Genomic DNA, 18,979 nt, shown 5'->3' on the forward strand with positions numbered 1-18,979 from the left:
GCATGTAATTATTGCGCGGCACAAAGAGTTAATTAGAACAGCAAATCTTAATATAATATGTCTTTTTTTTTTTTTTTTGAAAAACATAATCAAAGTTGGTGTGACTCCGTACTTTGATGATATTGCTTCACTTTGTGAAAACTGCTAGTGCAGGTGGATTTGTTGGCCTAATTTAATCTGTCATGAGCTCTGTTAACCTGTTTCAACTTCCAACAATATGTTGCAATATGAATAAATGCAAGGAAAACGATACAAGTAATACGGCTATATATAAGACCTGCAGGCAATGCAAGTACAACCAGATTCAGAATCATGGATGCAGCACGAGCAATAGTACCGTGTATTCTTTGTTATATTCTGATGTGCAATGATAGCGTCGGAGAGGGTTTAACCCTGAAGCAGATGAAGCTTAAAATACCAGCGAACGTAAGTGTTCCGGCAGTGATTGTGTTTGGAGATTCAGTAGTTGATACGGGCAACAACAACAACAACTTCAAAACATTTGCTCGCTGCAATTTCCTCCCTTATGGCATAGACTTCCAAGGTGGACTTCCAACCGGACGATTCTCAAATGGAAAGGTTCCTGCTGACCTTTTAGGTACGTTCATTATTTTATGGTTGATTTTTTTATCCTCTTAAGGCCATCTCCAATGGATGGTTCTAAATTAAATTATAGCAACTTTTGGTCAAAACTCATCTCCAATTGATGGAATAGAACATAACAGTTCCATTTTGCAGTTCAAAAATATTACAGCTGGTTGAGCTAAAGGAAAAGTGGGCCCCCCATGTGCATTAACCACAGCTGATTTGAATTATAGAACTTATTAGTTGAAGTTAATTTGATTATAGAACCTACTATTTAAATGAATAGTGTCAAATGTAGAGGTGGCAAACGGGCCAGCCCGGCTCATTTTAAGCGGGCCTAGTCGTGCTTCGTGCCGTGCTTGAGCCGGCCAATTTATTATCGTACCGGGCTCGTGCCGGCCCATTTACTTAAACATTAAGCCCGGTCCGGCCCATGGCCCGAGCCCATATCGTGCCGGGCCGTGCTCGTACCGGGCCAATAAACGGGCCGTGCTCGTACCTACCCACTATAAAGCACGATTTTAAAATCTTAATTTGAATAAATAAAAAATAATTTTATTTAATTATTTAGAAAATTCAACTAAATTAAGTTCTACAATGTTTTTCTCAATCTAAGCTTTTTAAGATTAGTTTTCTAATAATTTTTTATATTCCACTACAAGAAAGAAAGAAAGAAAGAAAAAAATAACTCAAAATATATTGCTTTTAGTATATTATTGTGAGATTAATCTTTATTAATATAATGAAGATTTAGTATCATATTATTCTTTCCTTCATTCTATAGTTGTATTATTATGAGATTAGTCTTTATTAATAAACATATATTTAATATTTAGAAAAAATACTTTATGTCAAAACAAGGATATAATGTTTTATTTCACTATTTTGATAACATAAAAGAAATAGCATAGGTGGAATTGTCATGAGATTTTAAATAAAAAAATATAATATTCAAATCTCATTATTGTGGTTTTTTGATATTTTTAAAAACAAAATGAAATTTTGTGTTTGTAACGGGCCGGCCCACAATATGTCGTGCTCGGGCCGTGCCGGGCCCGGCCAATGGGCTAATATTCCTAGGCCCAACCCGACCCGTTATTCTAACGTGCTTGGGTCGTACCGGGCCGCTTTTAAGCGTCCCGGGCTCGTGCTTAGCGGCCCGTTTGCCACCTCTAGTCAAATGGGGTTGCATTTTCTTGGATAGAACAGTTTTTTGCAACCCTGAGCTGAAGAAGGCCTAAGAGATCAATTAAACTGAGAGATTGTTTAGTTATTCATCAACAATATCAAATACATAAGAAATGTGCTATATATGAAGCTTCAAATTAATGTGTCTATTTATGCACTCTTTTGAGTCTTTTCATTATTTTGTTGTCCAGTGGAAGCATTGGGAATTAAGGAGCTGTTGCCACCCTATATGGATCCATCCCTAGAGCCTAATGATCTCCTTACTGGTATTAACTTGGCTGCTGGAGGTGTAGGTTATGACCCTTTGACATCAGAAGTCGCGGTACGTACTACTATTTCACATAATAATTCTTATAGCTTTTCTAAGTCGAAAACCTCGTACATTTTTATTGATCGATCTTTATATATGATAAATGATGAAATTAAGTAGGCAGTTGAATCACTGTCCGATCAGCTGGAACAGTTCAAAGGGTACATAGAAAAGCTGAAAGGAATCGTCGGAGAAAAGAGAACAAACTTCATCATATCAAATAGTTTGATTTTAGTGGTAGCAGGAAGCAACGACATTTCGAGTACCTATTTTGTTAGTGGTATCAGGAAATTGCATTTCGATGTTCCTTCTTACACCGACTTCATGCTCAACATTGCTTCACAATTCTTCAAGGTGCAGAACAGTTAGCCTCACTCGATACATACACCAAACTTATATTGCAAGCAATTACTAGTATATGGATTAATAGATTGTACGTACGTATGTTAGGAATTATATGGATTGGGGGCACGAAGAATAGGCGTTTTTGGTGTACCAGCTATTGGGTGTGTGCCATCCCAAAGAACAATTGGAGGAGGCATCGGAAGACATTGTGCCGAGAATCAAAACCAAGCAGCGGAGCTCTTCAACTCCAAACTATCTGCAGAGATGAATCACCTTAGACACACACTCCCCAACTCAAAGTTCGTTTACATAGACGTCTACAACCCATTTCTTGATATCATCACAAACTCTAATAAATACGGTAAATATTTAATATTGCTATATGTCGTACTAATGTAATTACTCTTACAGAGATTAAAGATAAAAACATGATATGTATATTACATGATGATCAGGGTTTGAAGTTGCAGACAAAGGGTGTTGTGGTACTGGTTTGGTGGAAGTAACAAAACTGTGCAACCAGTTTCAGCGAACCTGTACGGACACCTCCAAATATGTCTTTTGGGATAGTTACCATCCAACTGAAAGAGCATACAGGATCCTTCTGCAGCAAGTCCTCACGCAATCTCTAAGCGGTTTCTTTTGATCGAGACACAGACACTAGAGTATAGATTAAATTCCATGTGTTATACAAATATATATGTCAATTATATATATGCGTCAAACTTAAGTTCTTATTGTCTCATCATATACTTGTACGTTGCCAGATATCTGGCTGGATTTACTCCTGGGTTTTGTTTCTACAAGATTTTCATTTATGTATGTACGTACTCATGGGATCGATCTCTGGTGTCTTGGCTAGTTTGGGATCAATAAAATCAATCACAAGTTGGAAAATGCAAGTCTTGCAACAACTATATATACACAAGATGTTAACCGTACCATTTCCAAATTGAATTGTTTCCAATTATTTTTAGGTTGGATGCCTCAATTTACTATCATTCTAATACTAACCAATCGGTAAGTTCATACACCTGGAATTAACGCAACGATCCGAATTCGAAAAAGCCAAATTAGACTCTAGATTTTTTAGTGCATATTGAATGTGTACATACATGCTTGCAAACTTAATTTCACACGTATAGTATTGCACATAGTTAGTAATTTTTTATATTATACGCGAATAAAACACGTACTTATGTTTTTTTCAAAAATACTTCCGTATTTCGTATTTTTGAAAGGGACTTGTTAAATTTTCCGTACTTTTGAAGCCAAACTATTATTCATGTACTATACACAATTTTTACAATTTTTCCGTATTTTACAGTTATTATTGAACAAAAATGCATATAAGTTAATATTTTTAATTAAAAAATTAATTATTTAAAAAATATGTTGCCAAACTTTTCAACGAACTATTTGAAAAAAATATCTGAATAATACACGTACATATTTTTTGCATACTATACACGTCCCAATTTTTACTAACTATGGTATTACATGCACATGCGATAAAAGATTTCGTGCAGACAATTGATCTTAAAGTTGTTCATAAATTGAATTTGTCATTATGTCTAGTGGATATTTCCAAATTGAACTGTTTCCAATTATATTTGGGTTGGATACCTCAATTTAGTATCATTCTAGTACCAACTGATTGGTAAGTTCATACACCTGGAATTAACGCAACGATCCGAATTCGAAAAAGCCAATTTAGACGTTTTTAGTGGCTGAATGGGTTTGCATATTGAAAGTGTACATACATTCTTGCATACTTAATTTCACATGTATAATCACCACAACAATTGTGGGCAACAACCACACAACTATTGCCACGAAATGACTGAATGGTGGATAATGGGGTCATACCCACTGTTCTTGAACAAGTTGGTGTCCAAGGGCGGAGCCACATAGGGGGCACGGTGGGTCTCGTGCCCCAGTGAAATTGTGTATATATATGTTATCTGGTTTTATTTTGATACTTACTGCTCTCTTGTTGCAGTGGTAGAGGCACATATATTTGTTAGGTTGGTCTCTGGACCAGCATTCAATATGCTAATTCTTTTTTTTTTCTTTTTTTCTTTGTAACGTTAATACTTATTATTTCTTCTCAGCAAACGTGCTAATATTTTTTTTTTCTTTCTTTTTATAACATTAATAGTATTATTTCTTCTCAGCAAAAAAAAACATTAATAGTATTCTTTCATATAGTTTCAAAGTTCAAGGAAAAATTATATTTCCATTATGAAAAATTGTCTAAAATCTAAAAACTATAAGTTTGATTAATAAAATATGTAACTTAAAAAAAATATTGATCTTTTTTAGCAAAAAAAAAAATTAATCTTTCGATAATCTTATTCTAATTTGTATTTTTATTTCAATTTTGATATATTTTAAGTTTAAGTTTCAATTTTTTTTTTTTTAATCTTTTGGGTGCCCCAGTTGAGATCAATTTCTGGCTCCGCCACTGTTGGTGTCTATATCTCCACGGAAAATTCTACAAAATTTTAATGTATGACATGCATACAATTGCCTTAAAAGTGGTAATTTGAGTCCTCAAAATAGTAATATTAGTCCTCAAAGTGGTAACATGAGTCCTTAAAGTGGTAAATTTTCTTAGTTACCACATGAGTCCTCAAAATAGTAATATTAGTCCTCAAAGTGGTAACATGAGTCCTTAAAGTGGTAAATTTTCTTAGTTTACCATATGAGTTCTCAAAATAGTAATATTAGTCCTCAAAGTGGTAACATGAGTCCTTAAAGTGGTAAAAATAGTTGATGTATGAGAAATGTTAACATACCATAGCTTTACCCATATCTCCACGTACAAACTACAAACCATTGAGGGTTGCTATGTATTATTTTATATTTGTGAAAGTCTTCTTTACTAGAAATAGCGACTGGGCCCAATTTTTATATAAATTTTTTAAATTTTCTATTATTTTCTTATTGAGTGGGTGTTTTTTTAGAGAAGTTTTAAATACACACCCTTAATTACTTAATACACACTCCTTACTCAATACACCTACCATTTAATTTCTCATTCTAATATTTTACTAAATACACAACCCAAATTATCTAAAATATCCTTAAACGAAAAAACCATGAAATACACTATTATTTAACTACATTAAGGCTACTATCTAATTTGATTAATATATATAATTGACCATATTAATTACTTGTGTTAGTTATTAGAAATCCATAAGGATTCATTATTGTTCCCTTCAAATAGATCCTTAGAAATAGATTTTGTATTATTTGAGTTCTCATCCACCAAACAACCTATTGATCAAGTATAAAATTTTGAGTCGAACATTCAACCAAAACTGTATTAGTAGTTTTCTCCACAATGCCGGAACTACGAAATTGTCATTGGATGGTCAAACAAATTAACAATTACAAAATTTTATACCTGTGATGTTTTATGTTAGATAATAAATTGACTAATTATAACTTTCAGAAGAAAAAAATTGGACTAAAAAGTGGGAATAAAGCGATATGTTTTAAAAACATTTAATGCCATTGATTTCGAAATTCTAAATTAGGGTAAATTTCGCAAACAGTACACCAAGTAAAGGCCACTAATAATTCTTATACACAAAGTTTCAAACCAAACATTACGGTACACGAAATCTGAAACTCGACCCACTATCAGTACACGATGTCAATTTTTGACACCAAAATGTCCATTATGCCCTCAATTCTTTTTTTTTAATAATTTTTTTTTTCTGTTATTTTTTTTTCCTTCGTTTCTTCTTCCTTCTTTCGGGCTCACTCCCTCGCCGCCTTCCTCACCTCGCATAATAGAAAAAAAAAAAAAGGACTCGAGTCATTTATAAACGAAGGAAAAAAAATAATAGAAAAAAAAAATTATTAAAAAAAAGAAGAACTGAGGGCATAATGGACATTTTGGTGTCAAAAATTGACGTCGTGTACTGATAGTGGATCGAGTTTCAGATTTCGTGTACCGAAATGTTTGGTTTGAAACTTTGTGTATAAGAATTATTAGTGGCATTTACTTGGTGTACTGTTTGCGAAATTTTCCCTCTAAATTATATGGTCTCTCACCCCATTTAATTACAATTTATTTAAGGAAAAATTAAATTAGATGGTTTCTAACTTTATTCTTATTTTAAATGAGGATGCCATGTATAGAAATTTATGTGTTTATAATTATAGAATAATATATGGAATATATGATTATTATTATTTTTCTTCTAATAGATATATGTCTATTTTAGTCATTTTACCTACCTATAAAATCTGATTTGAAATGTAAAATAATAGGGATGTGTATTAAGTAGTTTGGGGTGTGTATTTAAAATTTCTCGTTTTTTTATTTTATTAAACTTCATGAGTGGGTGTTGTTTTTATTTGTTTTACATTAAAATTGAAGAGACCTAGCTAGCTCCCTGTTTTCCTTACTTTAAGTATATTTGCCACTTTTTCTCCCAAAAAAAAATAATGTATATTTGCCTCTTGGAGTCTTGGTCTTATACTGACCTTCATTTTGATTGGACCAAACAATTAGGCCACGTTTGATAGAGTAGATAAGATTTGATTAGGATTTCAAAATGGATTAGACTAGATTAGATTGGATAGGAGATGCTAACTCCAAACCAATCTTGCGTTTGTGTAATAGGATTGGAATTGGATAACTAATAAATTTAAAATAAAAAAAAATAAAAAAATAAAAAAAACAGAGCCATGGACTCGTCATCTTCATCTTCCACCTCTGCAACCTTCGCTCTCAACTTTGCCATGGCTGCCTTAGTCAGCGCCTCCCTCATGGTGATTTCTGCCTTCTAAATCGACAAACGCAACGTCGACCAAGTCATCGGCTACCTCATCGAGATCCACCGCAAGCTGCGGTCTTGCGTCCCCACCCAAGAGGACGCCGACGAAGAAGATTACATCGAAAAAGACGATCAAGAGTAGCAGCGAGGGTTTGGGTTCGGATCGCAAGATAGTTATTGATCAGGAAACGACGCCGTCCATGTGGTTGGACGAGAAATTGATTCCCTCTTACAGAATCTCATCCTTGCTGCCCAATCCGAATGAGAAGAGGCGGTTTCATCGAGGAGACCAAGTTTAATCTGCTCTCGAATTATCGAGCTCCTAGTTTTTCTTCTTCAGCGGACATGATCAATTTGTTTTCTCGATGAGGTCGAAGACGAAGGCGCAGTATTGGATGGGTTCTGCTTTTTTGATCATATCATATCCAGATAGATAAGATTTATCTTACCTTCTCAGCAAGATTTGATATGAAGATCTGACATGATTAAAATTTTCTGATTACTTGATATCTGGACGTCCAAACACAACTCCTCATTAGATAAGAGATAATTAATCTTGTCCAGGTATCATCTCCAAGCAAACAAACGCGACATTATGGACTCAGAACTAGAGAGGATAGGATTATAAGAAAACAAAGTAGCATGGTTAACTAACTAGTATCAAATAAAAAATGCTCTCTCTTTCTCTCTCGAGAGGAACCCTAAGGCCGCAACCGGCCTTGATCGGCGGCGGCGCTGCAAATTTCTTGACTCTCGACAGAGAGGTTTCGTGGCTACGTAGTGGCTCGGTAATTTGGATTTGGAAGGGTGGCGACGCTTCTCTTTCTTCTCCCCTACTTGGCGACGACGGCAATTGGCTTCGACCGTGTCCCATGATGTTAGGTTTGGATCGGGTTTGTCCTTTTGGTGGATCGAAGCAGCCTCTGATGGCGGTTAGCTTCGCTATGAAGGCGCGAGACTTCTCGTCTTCAATCTCATCAGTGTTAGGTGAAGCTGGGCCTTTTGCTTTGGGCGATGTCGGATGGGGACTCGATGATGGCAGGGCTGCTCTAGTCTATCTGGGTTCAGATCCGATCGGGTACACCTTGGCTTCTGTCTCTGGGAACATCGGCTTGGATTTGGTGCGTTGCCCCGGTGGTTGGATCGATGGGACCGGCGACCATATGATTGGTTTTCAGCCTTGGTCTGGGGGCGATAGCGATTCTTGGTTGGATTTGTTTCTCTTGATGTCAAGGCAGGCGGCGGCGGTACAGTGACAGTGCTGAGCCAGAAGCAACTGTTGCAAGATGGCAACGATACCTTGGCATGAAGGCCACATATCATAGGTTGTTTCAGCTCAATGTCTTTGATTGGCGCGACTTTCGTAAAGGAAAGAAACTAGATAAGGCATGGGATATCAGGGTAATCATACTTACCTACTTAAGTGTTGGTTTATAATTTTAACTATGACATTCTTATTAGTTTAAAGTTTAATCATTTGCAGCTTCATAATTTAATAACATTTTTTGTATATGTGTAATATTAGAGAACTCTTGATTGGTCGAACCCCGAAACTCAAAAGAAGAGTGGGAGGATAAGGTTTGTGGTCGAGAGGAAGTTGAATGATCGTTGGAAGACATTTAAGGTGAAACTCCAGAAAGTATGGTATACCCCAAATGTTGGCACTGAAGAGCGTTTTAAATGCAAAGATGGGAGCTAGGGTAAGCAAAAAGCAATGGGTTGCACTAGTTAACCATTGGGAAGATAAAAAGGAACATGTATGTCTATGGGATGCATAATGTTTTGATATGGCTGTGTGATATTCGTCTTAAAACATGAACTTTACTGCCATAACTGTGCGCACTAGAAGCAAGGATTGAATATATCTATGTTTAATGAAATCAGCAAAAGTATGGGGTAGTTTATAATTTACCTTACTGTAACATATTGAACCTTGATGCAGTGGCGTTCTATTGTGAACAAGCAGAATCGGGCAAAGCGTATGATGATGCACACAACTGGCACAAAGACATTTGCAGAGATCAGGAACAAATATGTAGGTCGTTATGTTATTGACTAGCCATACATATTGAATTAATCTGCTAAGTGTTACATATAAGAGTCTATGTTTTCTCTATATATGAACTTAGTCACTCTAGCAGTAACAGAGAACGTATTAAATTATGAGTATCTACTGTGAGAGAGTGTACTAGCTAGTTGTGAGAGAATGTAACTAGCATGTCTTAATCTGTGGTAATTAGATTCTTGGTTTATATGTATGTAGAAAAAAAAAATGGAGGTGTAAACCCAGACCGTTGCACAATGTTTGAGCTTACCCATGTCCACGACTCTGAAAAACCTGATGAACCACATTCTAAACAAGCTATTGTAAGCATCAAATATGACTTCTTGACATATTATTTTCAAGTTCTTAAGCGTACTCAGCATTGATATTGTACTTACTGTACCACAGTGCTCTGAAGAACTGCAGCAGCAAGTAAATTACTTTATATCTTATCATGTGTGATGTTTTGTACTATACTATACTTTTCGATGTTATATGCTTTTTCTTGCTATGGACTTCACATGATTAGTTTTAGTAATAAGAGCTTCTTTCTTCATTAGTTCCACTGGGTAATTTTGTTGGACAATATGAACTACATTAGTATACAAAAAGCTTCCCAGAAACTTACTAATATAATCATATATGTCAATGTAAAAGATAACATATGACTAAGTAAACTTGCAACTGTATGATAATGCCTACATATTTTAGTAAGTTTATTGGATGCTACCTTTGGTCATGAAGCATGAATGACCTAGCATTCTGAGACAACTTTATTGATTGCAGTTAAGTTATAGAACTGTGGTATATATATTCTCATGCTAAAACATGTCAATGATCCATATAGAGAATTAACCAAGAAGTAGAAAGATTTGTATTGAATTTGTGCCAGCCTCCATATGTTTGCAATTGGAATTTGGGTAAGCTCACATCTCTTATTGTAAGTGTCACTTAATATTTGACTAACAGCTTTGTTCGTGTATCATCTTCATACCTTATGTTTATAGACAGATTTTGCAGGAGTTGGAGTTGTTGGAGCCTTAACGTGAAGTTGTAGTCATAAGCCATTTAGTTCAACAGGGGCTTAATTTAGACAAGTATAGATGTACTGATGTATTCCAATTAGTATAGGAGGATAAATTCTTATTAGTACAAGGCATGTACCCAAATTTTAGTATTAAGAGACTACTGTAGTATTTTTATGGGCTAAATACAAATTACTACCTTGTGGTTTAGTTCCAAAATCAATTCAGTCCCTGAACTTCTAATTTCATCAATTTTGATCTAATAGGTCCAATTTGTTAGTTTTCCGACAATTGAGTTATTTAACTTGTTAATGTGGCTCATATATGGCCTATGTTTTATGATGTGGTGTCGAGGTGGTCTGCATAGTCAATTTATGAGTGAGTCCTACTATTAAAAATAAATAGTTTTTCAACAAATAATCCAACTATAACTTGAACCCAAAACAAAATATTAATGAATTGGACCTATTAGATCAAAATTGAAAGTGCAGGGATGTTTTTGATGAAATTAGAAGTCCAGGGACTGAATTGATTTTGGACCTAAACCACAGGGTACTAACTAGTATTTAGCCCTATTTTTATTTATCAAATTTGAGAATTAATTTGATATTTTTAGTGGTTGTTTCGACAAATAATTTTTTTTATAATTTTTATGGATGAAGACACGCACAATGAAACAAAGGTGGCTTGTACATATATTATAATAGATTAGTTGAATATGTTGGTGGCAATTTCAATTACATGGGCCCACCAACTCACAAACTAAACATACGTGACTTTTTTCTTCCATAGCAACTCCCCTACAGCGTACTGACTCAAACATAAGTGGCTGCAGCGTTACTTTTGCAGATAGGCACGTTCATCGTGGGTAATTAGTTGCTATTGGGGTTAAAGGCACGCATAAGTGATGTGGCTTTTGCTCAAATTTGTAGTGGTGAATATTGCATGCACATGCTATAAAAGATTTCGTGCAAGCAATTGATCTTAAGATTGGTCACCAATTGAATTTGTCATTCTATTGGATATTTCTAAATTGAATTATTTCCAATTATTTTTAGGTTGGATGCCTCAAAATAATACCAACCAATATATCGGTAAGTTCATACACGTAGAATTAAAGCAATGATCCGAATTCGAAAAAGCCAATCTAGGCTTTAGATGTTTTTAGTGGCTGAATGGATTTGCATATTGAATGTGTACATACATGCTTGCAAACTTAATTTCACACGTATAGTATTGCATGCGCGCATATGAGATAAAAGATTTCGTGTAAGCAATTGATTTTAAGGTTGGTCACAAATTGAATTTGTCACTATGTCTAGTGGATATTTCCAAATTGAATTGTTTCCAATTATTTTTAGGTTGGATGCCTCAATTTACTATCATTCTAATACCAACCGTCGGTAAGTTCATACACCTGGAATTAACGCATGCAACGACCCGAATTCAAAAAAAACCAATTTAGATTTTAGATGGTTTTAGTGGCTGAATGGGTTTGCATATTGAATGTGTACATACATGCTTGCAAACTTAATTTCACACGTATAGTATTGCATGCAAATTTCGTGCAAGCAATTGATCTTAAGGTTGGTCACACCATCCGCAAACGATGATCTCATAAGCCATGACCATGATTTCCATGCCTTGCCCATTCCTTCGGATTTCACAGTAATAACGAGGAGAAGTCTTAATTGGAAGTAAGTAACCAGTTAATTGGTCTGTTCCCGGTCTGAAGTGAAGATTAATCAAACGACCGGCAATGACTTACAATGTCCTATGGTTGTTTCTTTCTCTGGATCTGATATTTACCAGTGCCCTAGCTATTGTTAAGCTACCGAAAAATGCAACAGTTCCTGCTGTTTTTATGTTCGGAGATTCGATAGTCGACACAGGCAACAATAACAACCTAACAACCATTATAAAAAGCAATTTCCCTCCCTACGGAAGAGACTTTCCCGGAGGAGTTCCAACCGGAAGATTTAGCAATGGCAAGGTTGCATCCGACTTCGTTGGTATGTAATATATAGTTAATTAACTATAGATCCAAATCATTCTAGCATCCAGTGCCTAGTAATCTTCTTGTGTTCCTTGTTTTATTATTATTATTATTTTTTTTTTTTCAGTGGAGGAACTGGGGGTCAAAGAATACTTGCCAGCCTATCTTGATCCAGATCTACAAGAGACGGACTTGCTTACTGGAGTAAACTTTGCTTCAAGCGGCTCAGGCTATGATCCCTTGACATCTACAATTATGGTAATAATATGAACACATCTATATAATACGTGCAACTTTAATTATTTAATATCTTCAATACATATTCCAAGTTTCTAACGTAATTTTCTTCATCAGAATGCTATGCCATTATCAAAACAGTTAGACATGTTGAAGGAATGCATTGAGAAGCTGAACAAGTATGTCGGAGAAGAGAAGGCGAACAGCATTATAAGCAACAGCTTTTTCATGGTGGAAACAGGAAGTGATGACCTTGTGAATACCTACTATCGTACACCGACACGTTTCTTTCAGTATGATATTTATGCCTACACTGATCTCCTTCTCACCGAGGCTTCGGCATTTGTGCAGGTAATTAGTTCATTTGTTCACTAAATCGTACTAGTATTGCAAACATATAGATCAATGATTATTTTTATGCTATTCAATGAAGAAATTATATGAATTGGGAGCACGGAGGATAGGGATCATAAGTCTGCCACCAGTTGGATGTATACCGTCACAGAGAACATTAGCAGGAGGTACAGAAAGAAGGTGCGTCGAGAAGTATAACGAAGCTGCTGAGCTATTCAACACCAAGTTATCAGCGATGGCGGATTTTCAGACCAATAACCTACCAGATGCCAGAGTCGTCTTCATGGATGCATACAATCCTTTCCTTCATATCCTCCAACACATACACAAATATGGTAACCAATTTAATTTGATTACATATGTATTTATCTCCTATAAAACAGTCATTAAATATGCATGCCTATATCTATGGTGCAGGATTTGAAGTTGTGGATAAAGGGTGTTGTGGAACAGGGATGATAGAGGTGATCTTTCTTTGTAATAGATGGGCTCCTAACACATGTACAAACGTGTCGAGGTATGTGTTTTGGGACAGTTATCATCCTACGGAAAAAGCATATCAGATTCATACCCATCAAGTACTCCAAAACTCCATCCATTCTTTCTTCTGATCATCGAAGATGCCGCTGGCTGATGATCATTGATCTGGCCTTGCTGGATATTCATGTGTAATCGATCAGCATTTGAAGCAATCTATCAGCATTTATGATTCAGTTGACAATTGGATCAGTCTAATCTATTTTGGTGTTAAAAGAACCTGTAGACATATACTTCATCCATATATGCTTAATTACAGCTAATACAAAAATCAACTTATTTCAACCAGCTCTTCAAGCTCAGTGGTTAGAGCACCCACTACCTAGGATCTAGGTTCTAGGTTCGAGTCGCCATGGGGGTAGGAGTGAAATCTTTTGATCATCTTTCACAAAAGAAAAGGAAAAAAAAAAAAACCAGCTCTTCAAGCTATGATCCTTGAAAAACTTTTTCAGATAATTGAAATCCCATACTTTTTAGGGAAAAAATTACAAACAGTGTTCCTGAAATATCGGCCACTAGTAACTTTCGTACCTAAGTTTTTAAAAATATCAGATTGGTACCTTGACTTTTAACCCCGACCCAATATTAGTATCAGACTATCAGGGAACAACAAAATCGTTAACCCCGTCAACTTTTCAAGGGTAGAATCGTCCTTTTCACTGTTCATCTTCTCCAAAGCTCTCTCTTATCTCTTTGCAATCCCAGATTTTTCATCTTCTTCTTCTTCAGTAACACCAATCCTATCTCTATTTAATGAATCACACAATTAGCTAATCATTTCCAAAAATCAAAACAAACAAAAATAAATCAGCAACAAATCCCTTAGTATTTCCAGGAGAGTGAAAATTTAAGAACCTTGGTTTTCTTGAAATTCTCATCTTCCATTATTTTACTATCAATTCATACAAGCTATTTTGGCCTTCTGGGTTTTCCCCTCCTTCCCCAATATCTGGGTTCTGACTCTAATAACCCAAAAAGTTGAGTTCTTTGTGTTTTCCCACTAATCCCAAAACCCATGAAATAGGCTTCAAGCTGTAAGAAGTAAAAGCCCAGAAGACCATGAAACACTCCTTATTAGAGTCGTTTCTAATGTCTTCCATCTCTCATGACCACTCTTCAGTAACACCATATCTCCAATCATAGTCCATGTGCTTCTTCTTTCTTCTCTTTCTACTTAGGTTTTTCCCATGAAAACTCACCATTATTCTTTCCAAATACATTCTCCACCCTTACCGATGGTTTTACCGACAACCCACCTCACGAGTTCCATCCTTAAAATGAATTCATGAAATATATATATGCTCCACAAAAATTCAAGACCACAAGATTCAAGCATAACTTCATCCAAAATCCATACTTTTCTGTGTTTAGAAAAAATGGGTGGAATGTAAAAATGAAAACCAACCATCATTCAAAAGGAACATGCAAAGAGGAAGCTTGCGATTGAAGGTGTCGATCTTCCTCATCTCCTCCTCCAATCGCTTGACGAAATCGTCAAGCTTTGAAAGCCTCTCGGTCACATTTCCAATCAAAGAAACCTCTTTGAGGAAATCATTGATCGTTTTTGGAACCAAAATGGGTCTAAAATCCAAGCTCAGTTCAAGATGAACCGAACCCATCTTCACAAATTTAGAGAGTGATTTAGATCCCTTCCGGTATTGGGTTCTGATATCTCTTCCTCTCTATTCGCTTTTGCTCGCTTTGGGTTTGAGTGTGTGATTCGTGGCATCGCGTATTAATCGAGGTAACTGAGGTATGAAGAAGATGAAAAATCTGGGATTACAGAGAGATAGAAGAGAGCTTTGGAGAAGATGAAAGTGAAATGACGATTCTACCCTTGAAAAGTTAACGGAGTTGACGATTTTACTGTTCCCAGGTACTAATATTGGGTCGGGGTTAAAAGTCCAGGTACCAATCTGATATTTTTTAAAACTGAGATACGAAAGTTACTAGTGGCCGATAGTTCAGGAACTGTTTGTGATTTTTTCCCTACTTTTTAGGACGTTTACGTACAATCAATCACTAGAGATTAAGTAGTTGATCCTTATTTTTTGTAGATAATAATTTAGATACTATTTAGAAAAATATTAAAAGAAAGAGAAAATGAGTCCATATTTATGAGTTCTACCTGTTGGATACCATTTAAAAATCATGCTTTACGAGTAGTGAGTTCATGACATGGAATAACTTCAATAAAAATAGGGATTGACATGGTTTGACATGTTTGAACGTGTCATATGGTCGTCTTCTGAAATTCATGTCACTTAAATTTCACATATGTTAGGGAATAAGAGCATGAGTTTTAGAATATGGTTGAAGTTGGGGTATGAACTCGCATAGTTTTTAACTTTTTATTTTTGGATAACTAGAGTCTATTAGGAAAATTGAAATGATGGGCTGTTGAGATAATATATTAGCCCGATGGGTTCTTGAGATGATGGGCTATTGTTTGACATATGCGTGACTCATACGTAGCCGGCTCGTGGAAGGGCCCAATGGGTTTCCTAATCCGAGTGCTGAAGAGAAACAGCGCACCGTAAGAAAATAAAAAGAAAAGAAATTAGAAAAAGGGAGAAGATTCCAGTAGACCAATCTCTACCAGCTTGCCGCTCTCTCGTCGGCTCTGGATTTTGAAATCCAAGTACCTGAAACAAGAATTGTTCCTCCCTGAAATTCACATTCTCAAATTCACAGTAGTCTTTAGTCGTTGTGGTCTGGCTCTGTGGCTCTCGATTTGGGCTCGGAAATGGAAGCCAAAGCTTTCGCAGCAGACAAGTTTAAAGCTCTGACGAAATCCACCCAGGACTTCTTCGACAGTCTCATCCATGGGCCTCCTAAACCTCCACCTCGCCGCAATAATCCGGTATTTCCAAAATTCCTCTCTCTGTGTTTTTTTTTTTTTTTTTCCAGTCCATTTCCCACTGTATTTATATGCATATGCTTGCTAATTCCTGACTTGATTTTGCCTTAATTTTTTCTCCAAAAGAAGAATATGTAGTTTATTAATGAACGGAGGTGCTGGATTTGTAATATTTGTACTAGACTAATAACATTTACGGTCACTAATTTAATCTGAGAGAGATGAGAAAAAGTAGTTCTTATTTAGCTTGGAGTGAGAAATAGTGAATAGTCGATCAGTTAGATAGAGAACATTCCATTTGGGACTTTTGGGTGTGGGTTAAGGAGCAATAAGCTATAAGATGAAGCTTTACAAGGTCTACATGTTGTGGAATTTTCAGATTGCTATATTGAAGCGGTTGCAACGAGAAGCGTTTTCGGACTTGATGAAATTGAGGGATAGACAGGATAAAGTTGAGAAAATTGTGTCCTTGTATGGGACTTCAGGAGGAAAAGGGAGTCCTTTCCAGGAGGCCAACACCCTTATCAGGGGAGAGTTTGATCACTTGGGGGCGTTATCATTCATGCATAATGATGATGAGTCTCATCAAGAATCCGAGGCTCTTAGTCAGGCAGGAATATTAACTGGGATTAAGTCAAGGTTCAGTGTTGAAACAACTGTTCGAGAAAATGATACGCTTGTGGCAGAGTTTGTGGCCAGTGAAAAACACAAAAATGATCTCTCTGATCTTTCAGAATGCTCGCTTTCTCTAGCAAAAGTGGCGTATACAGCAAATGTTAGTGATTGGTTATCTGCAATTGCAATCCCAGTGGGAGCTCAATGCAGGGATGTCGCAGTTCTTACAAATCCTTCTCATCAGGTATCAAATCTTCGCACTAACTTTGAGACTCGCCTAGATTGTTTGGTCTATTCATTTTTGTTTTCTTCATAAAAAAAAATTTTAAAAAAAAATTGCATGCAGGTATGGGGTGGTTGAGTGGTGTTCAGGTTCTTTTTGGTAACATTAAGGTCATGAGTCATGAACTAGATATCAGGCTACTATTGCTTGAAGACAGTAATGGCTGTAAATGGTATGCCTTTTGCTTAGTTTTTAGAAGGAATTGTCTGGTGGATATAACAAATTGTCATTATGGCTCAGTTGGACAATCCTTGCGCAAGAGTGTTATTTTATTGAGACATGTGTTTGGTTTTCTAAGTTGAGTGATATTAATCCTATCATTGAGAATGCTGCACATGCAAGAGTGTTATTTCTGTTGAGACATGTGTATAGTTTTTTAGTTGAGTGGTATCAATCCAGAGAATGCTGCAGATTCTGTTGTGCCTCATTGTACATACTACTTGTCATGGAGAATGATGCTTGGTCGTAACAACATAATGTGTTTTCTCATTGAAGTTTCACTGGAATTGCCAGTCAGTCTTGTGATGAGCTTTAGTATATCACTTTTTCTTTTCCTTGCAGGGAAAGGGCCTAACTCATTTTTCATCATTTGGACCACCTCTTTTAAATGAGCGTAATGGTAGTGCAATTGGCTTGATGGTAAAAAAATCAAATGTTGTTGCTTCATTGGCACAGTTTGTTTCTGGACAAGTAGGTTCTAGTAGAGTCGGGCGCTGCTTCAGCACTTTTGGGCAAGTTGTCTGTCAACTCCCTGCAAGAACAAAGCTCTCACTTCTGGGTCTTCACCAAGCGCCTAAATTATCTAGTGAACATGTCAATCATGTAGCTTCTAACTTTGGATTAGGCGATTTGATACAACATCTATCCCCTGAGACAACAGTTGAAGCATATACTCCACCCCTGGGAACAAGCTCACAGGAAAATGTGTCAACTGGACCAACTGGATCCATTGCTCTGATGCTGGAATCCGAAATTGATGAGATTACAAAGATTGGAGGTTGGATTGAGATGAAGCAATCGAATCCCAAGAATTTAGAATGGGCTGTTACCGTATCTGATGACTCTGAAGATTCCTTTGGATGGGGAGTGAGTTTAAATGGTGGACTGGGAGTCGAAGGCCCCCAAAGTTGGAACCATTTCCAGGTTGAATCCTACTTGAAACTTAACTTGGGTAAGAGACTGAGTGTAAAGCCAGGTATCACAACACATCTAGTGGATGGCAAACCCAGAATGACTGCTCTGATGCTTCGATCTAACTGGTTCCTCTGAGCGATCAGAGTCTCATTTTTGGTGCTAATTACTGGAACTAATTGATCCAAGGGTTCCAGCACATTTATCTTTTTCCGGCACATCAAATTCTGAATAGTACTTGGCTTCTTATGTTCAGATGTTTTGTATAATGTAAGTTTGACTCTAGTGTAGTGAGCATTTCTTCCTCTTCTGTACCAAGTATGTGTTATTATTAGTGGTGATCGTTTTCATGCAGAATGACATTTTTGGATGAGAAACTCGTGCCATTAGTGAATGCATTGTTTTCCGATGAAATAAACCTCAAAATATGAGTAATGATTTTTGGAAGAAGCCTTACAATTATTTGATAGCTATGGTTCTTGGTGAAAGTCATGAAACCCAGGACCATCAGGCCAGGTGAATATTTATCAGTCACCGTGTTCAAATCGATGTTGGCAGAGGTCTTGAGCTCGACTTCATTTTGATTTTAATGAAAGAGAGGAAAAATAAAAAAGAAAAATGAATTTAACTGTGGGAAAAAGTAAAAATACTTTGACGCAAGGGGTTTTGA

General features: G+C 36.3%; 3 protein-coding genes and 1 long non-coding RNA gene across 4 annotated transcripts; all 4 read left to right on the top strand.

Moving 5' to 3' along the window:
- The first annotated feature begins 279 nt into the window (after nucleotides 1–279).
- LOC133736573 (GDSL esterase/lipase EXL3-like) lies at nucleotides 280–3,326 on the top strand. Its single transcript, XM_062164114.1, has 5 exons — nucleotides 280–598; nucleotides 1,965–2,095; nucleotides 2,204–2,437; nucleotides 2,534–2,789; nucleotides 2,884–3,326. Exons 1-5 carry the CDS (start codon nucleotides 313–315, stop codon nucleotides 3,072–3,074), a joined length of 1,098 nt encoding a protein of 365 aa, XP_062020098.1. The 5' UTR covers nucleotides 280–312; the 3' UTR covers nucleotides 3,075–3,326.
- Nucleotides 3,327–7,365: 4,039 nt separating this feature from the next.
- LOC133736575 (uncharacterized) lies at nucleotides 7,366–10,472 on the top strand. The gene is made up of 3 exons (XR_009859616.1): nucleotides 7,366–8,628; nucleotides 8,753–9,262; nucleotides 9,491–10,472. It is a non-coding gene; the product is annotated as an uncharacterized LOC133736575 (long non-coding RNA).
- Nucleotides 10,473–11,923: 1,451 nt separating this feature from the next.
- Nucleotides 11,924–13,705, top strand: LOC133736574 (GDSL esterase/lipase At5g42170-like). The gene is made up of 5 exons (XM_062164115.1): nucleotides 11,924–12,308; nucleotides 12,420–12,550; nucleotides 12,647–12,880; nucleotides 12,963–13,218; nucleotides 13,301–13,705. The coding sequence occupies exons 1-5, from the start codon at nucleotides 12,056–12,058 to the stop codon at nucleotides 13,492–13,494; spliced, it is 1,068 nt and encodes a 355-aa protein (XP_062020099.1). The 5' UTR covers nucleotides 11,924–12,055; the 3' UTR covers nucleotides 13,495–13,705.
- Nucleotides 13,706–14,555: 850 nt separating this feature from the next.
- Nucleotides 14,556–18,643, top strand: LOC133736572 (uncharacterized). The gene is made up of 3 exons (XM_062164113.1): nucleotides 14,556–16,283; nucleotides 16,660–17,139; nucleotides 17,740–18,643. The coding sequence occupies exons 1-3, from the start codon at nucleotides 16,167–16,169 to the stop codon at nucleotides 18,445–18,447; spliced, it is 1,305 nt and encodes a 434-aa protein (XP_062020097.1). The 5' UTR covers nucleotides 14,556–16,166; the 3' UTR covers nucleotides 18,448–18,643.
- Nucleotides 18,644–18,979: the final 336 nt, after the last annotated feature.

This window comes from Rosa rugosa, chromosome 3 (genome assembly GCF_958449725.1).
Source record: "Rosa rugosa chromosome 3, drRosRugo1.1, whole genome shotgun sequence".
Taxonomy (NCBI): domain Eukaryota; kingdom Viridiplantae; phylum Streptophyta; class Magnoliopsida; order Rosales; family Rosaceae; genus Rosa; species Rosa rugosa.

What these genes read in the sequence shown, in the direction of transcription:
- LOC133736573 (XM_062164114.1), top strand. Translation starts at nt 313, where the DNA reads ATGGATGCAGCACGAGCAATAGTACCGTGTATTCTTTGTTATATTCTG. An exon ending in GGTTCCTGCTGACCTTTTAG is followed by an intron (nt 599 to 1,964) that starts GTACGTTCATTA and finishes TTTGTTGTCCAG; the next exon opens with TGGAAGCATTGGGAATTAAG. An exon ending in CTTTGACATCAGAAGTCGCG is followed by an intron (nt 2,096 to 2,203) that starts GTACGTACTACT and finishes GAAATTAAGTAG; the next exon opens with GCAGTTGAATCACTGTCCGA.
- LOC133736574 (XM_062164115.1), top strand. Translation starts at nt 12,056, where the DNA reads ATGACTTACAATGTCCTATGGTTGTTTCTTTCTCTGGATCTGATATTT. An exon ending in CCTTGACATCTACAATTATG is followed by an intron (nt 12,551 to 12,646) that starts GTAATAATATGA and finishes TTTCTTCATCAG; the next exon opens with AATGCTATGCCATTATCAAA. An exon ending in CCAACACATACACAAATATG is followed by an intron (nt 13,219 to 13,300) that starts GTAACCAATTTA and finishes TCTATGGTGCAG; the next exon opens with GATTTGAAGTTGTGGATAAA.
- LOC133736572 (XM_062164113.1), top strand. Translation starts at nt 16,167, where the DNA reads ATGGAAGCCAAAGCTTTCGCAGCAGACAAGTTTAAAGCTCTGACGAAA. An exon ending in CACCTCGCCGCAATAATCCG is followed by an intron (nt 16,284 to 16,659) that starts GTATTTCCAAAA and finishes TGGAATTTTCAG; the next exon opens with ATTGCTATATTGAAGCGGTT. An exon ending in TTACAAATCCTTCTCATCAG is followed by an intron (nt 17,140 to 17,739) that starts GTATCAAATCTT and finishes TTTTCCTTGCAG; the next exon opens with GGAAAGGGCCTAACTCATTT.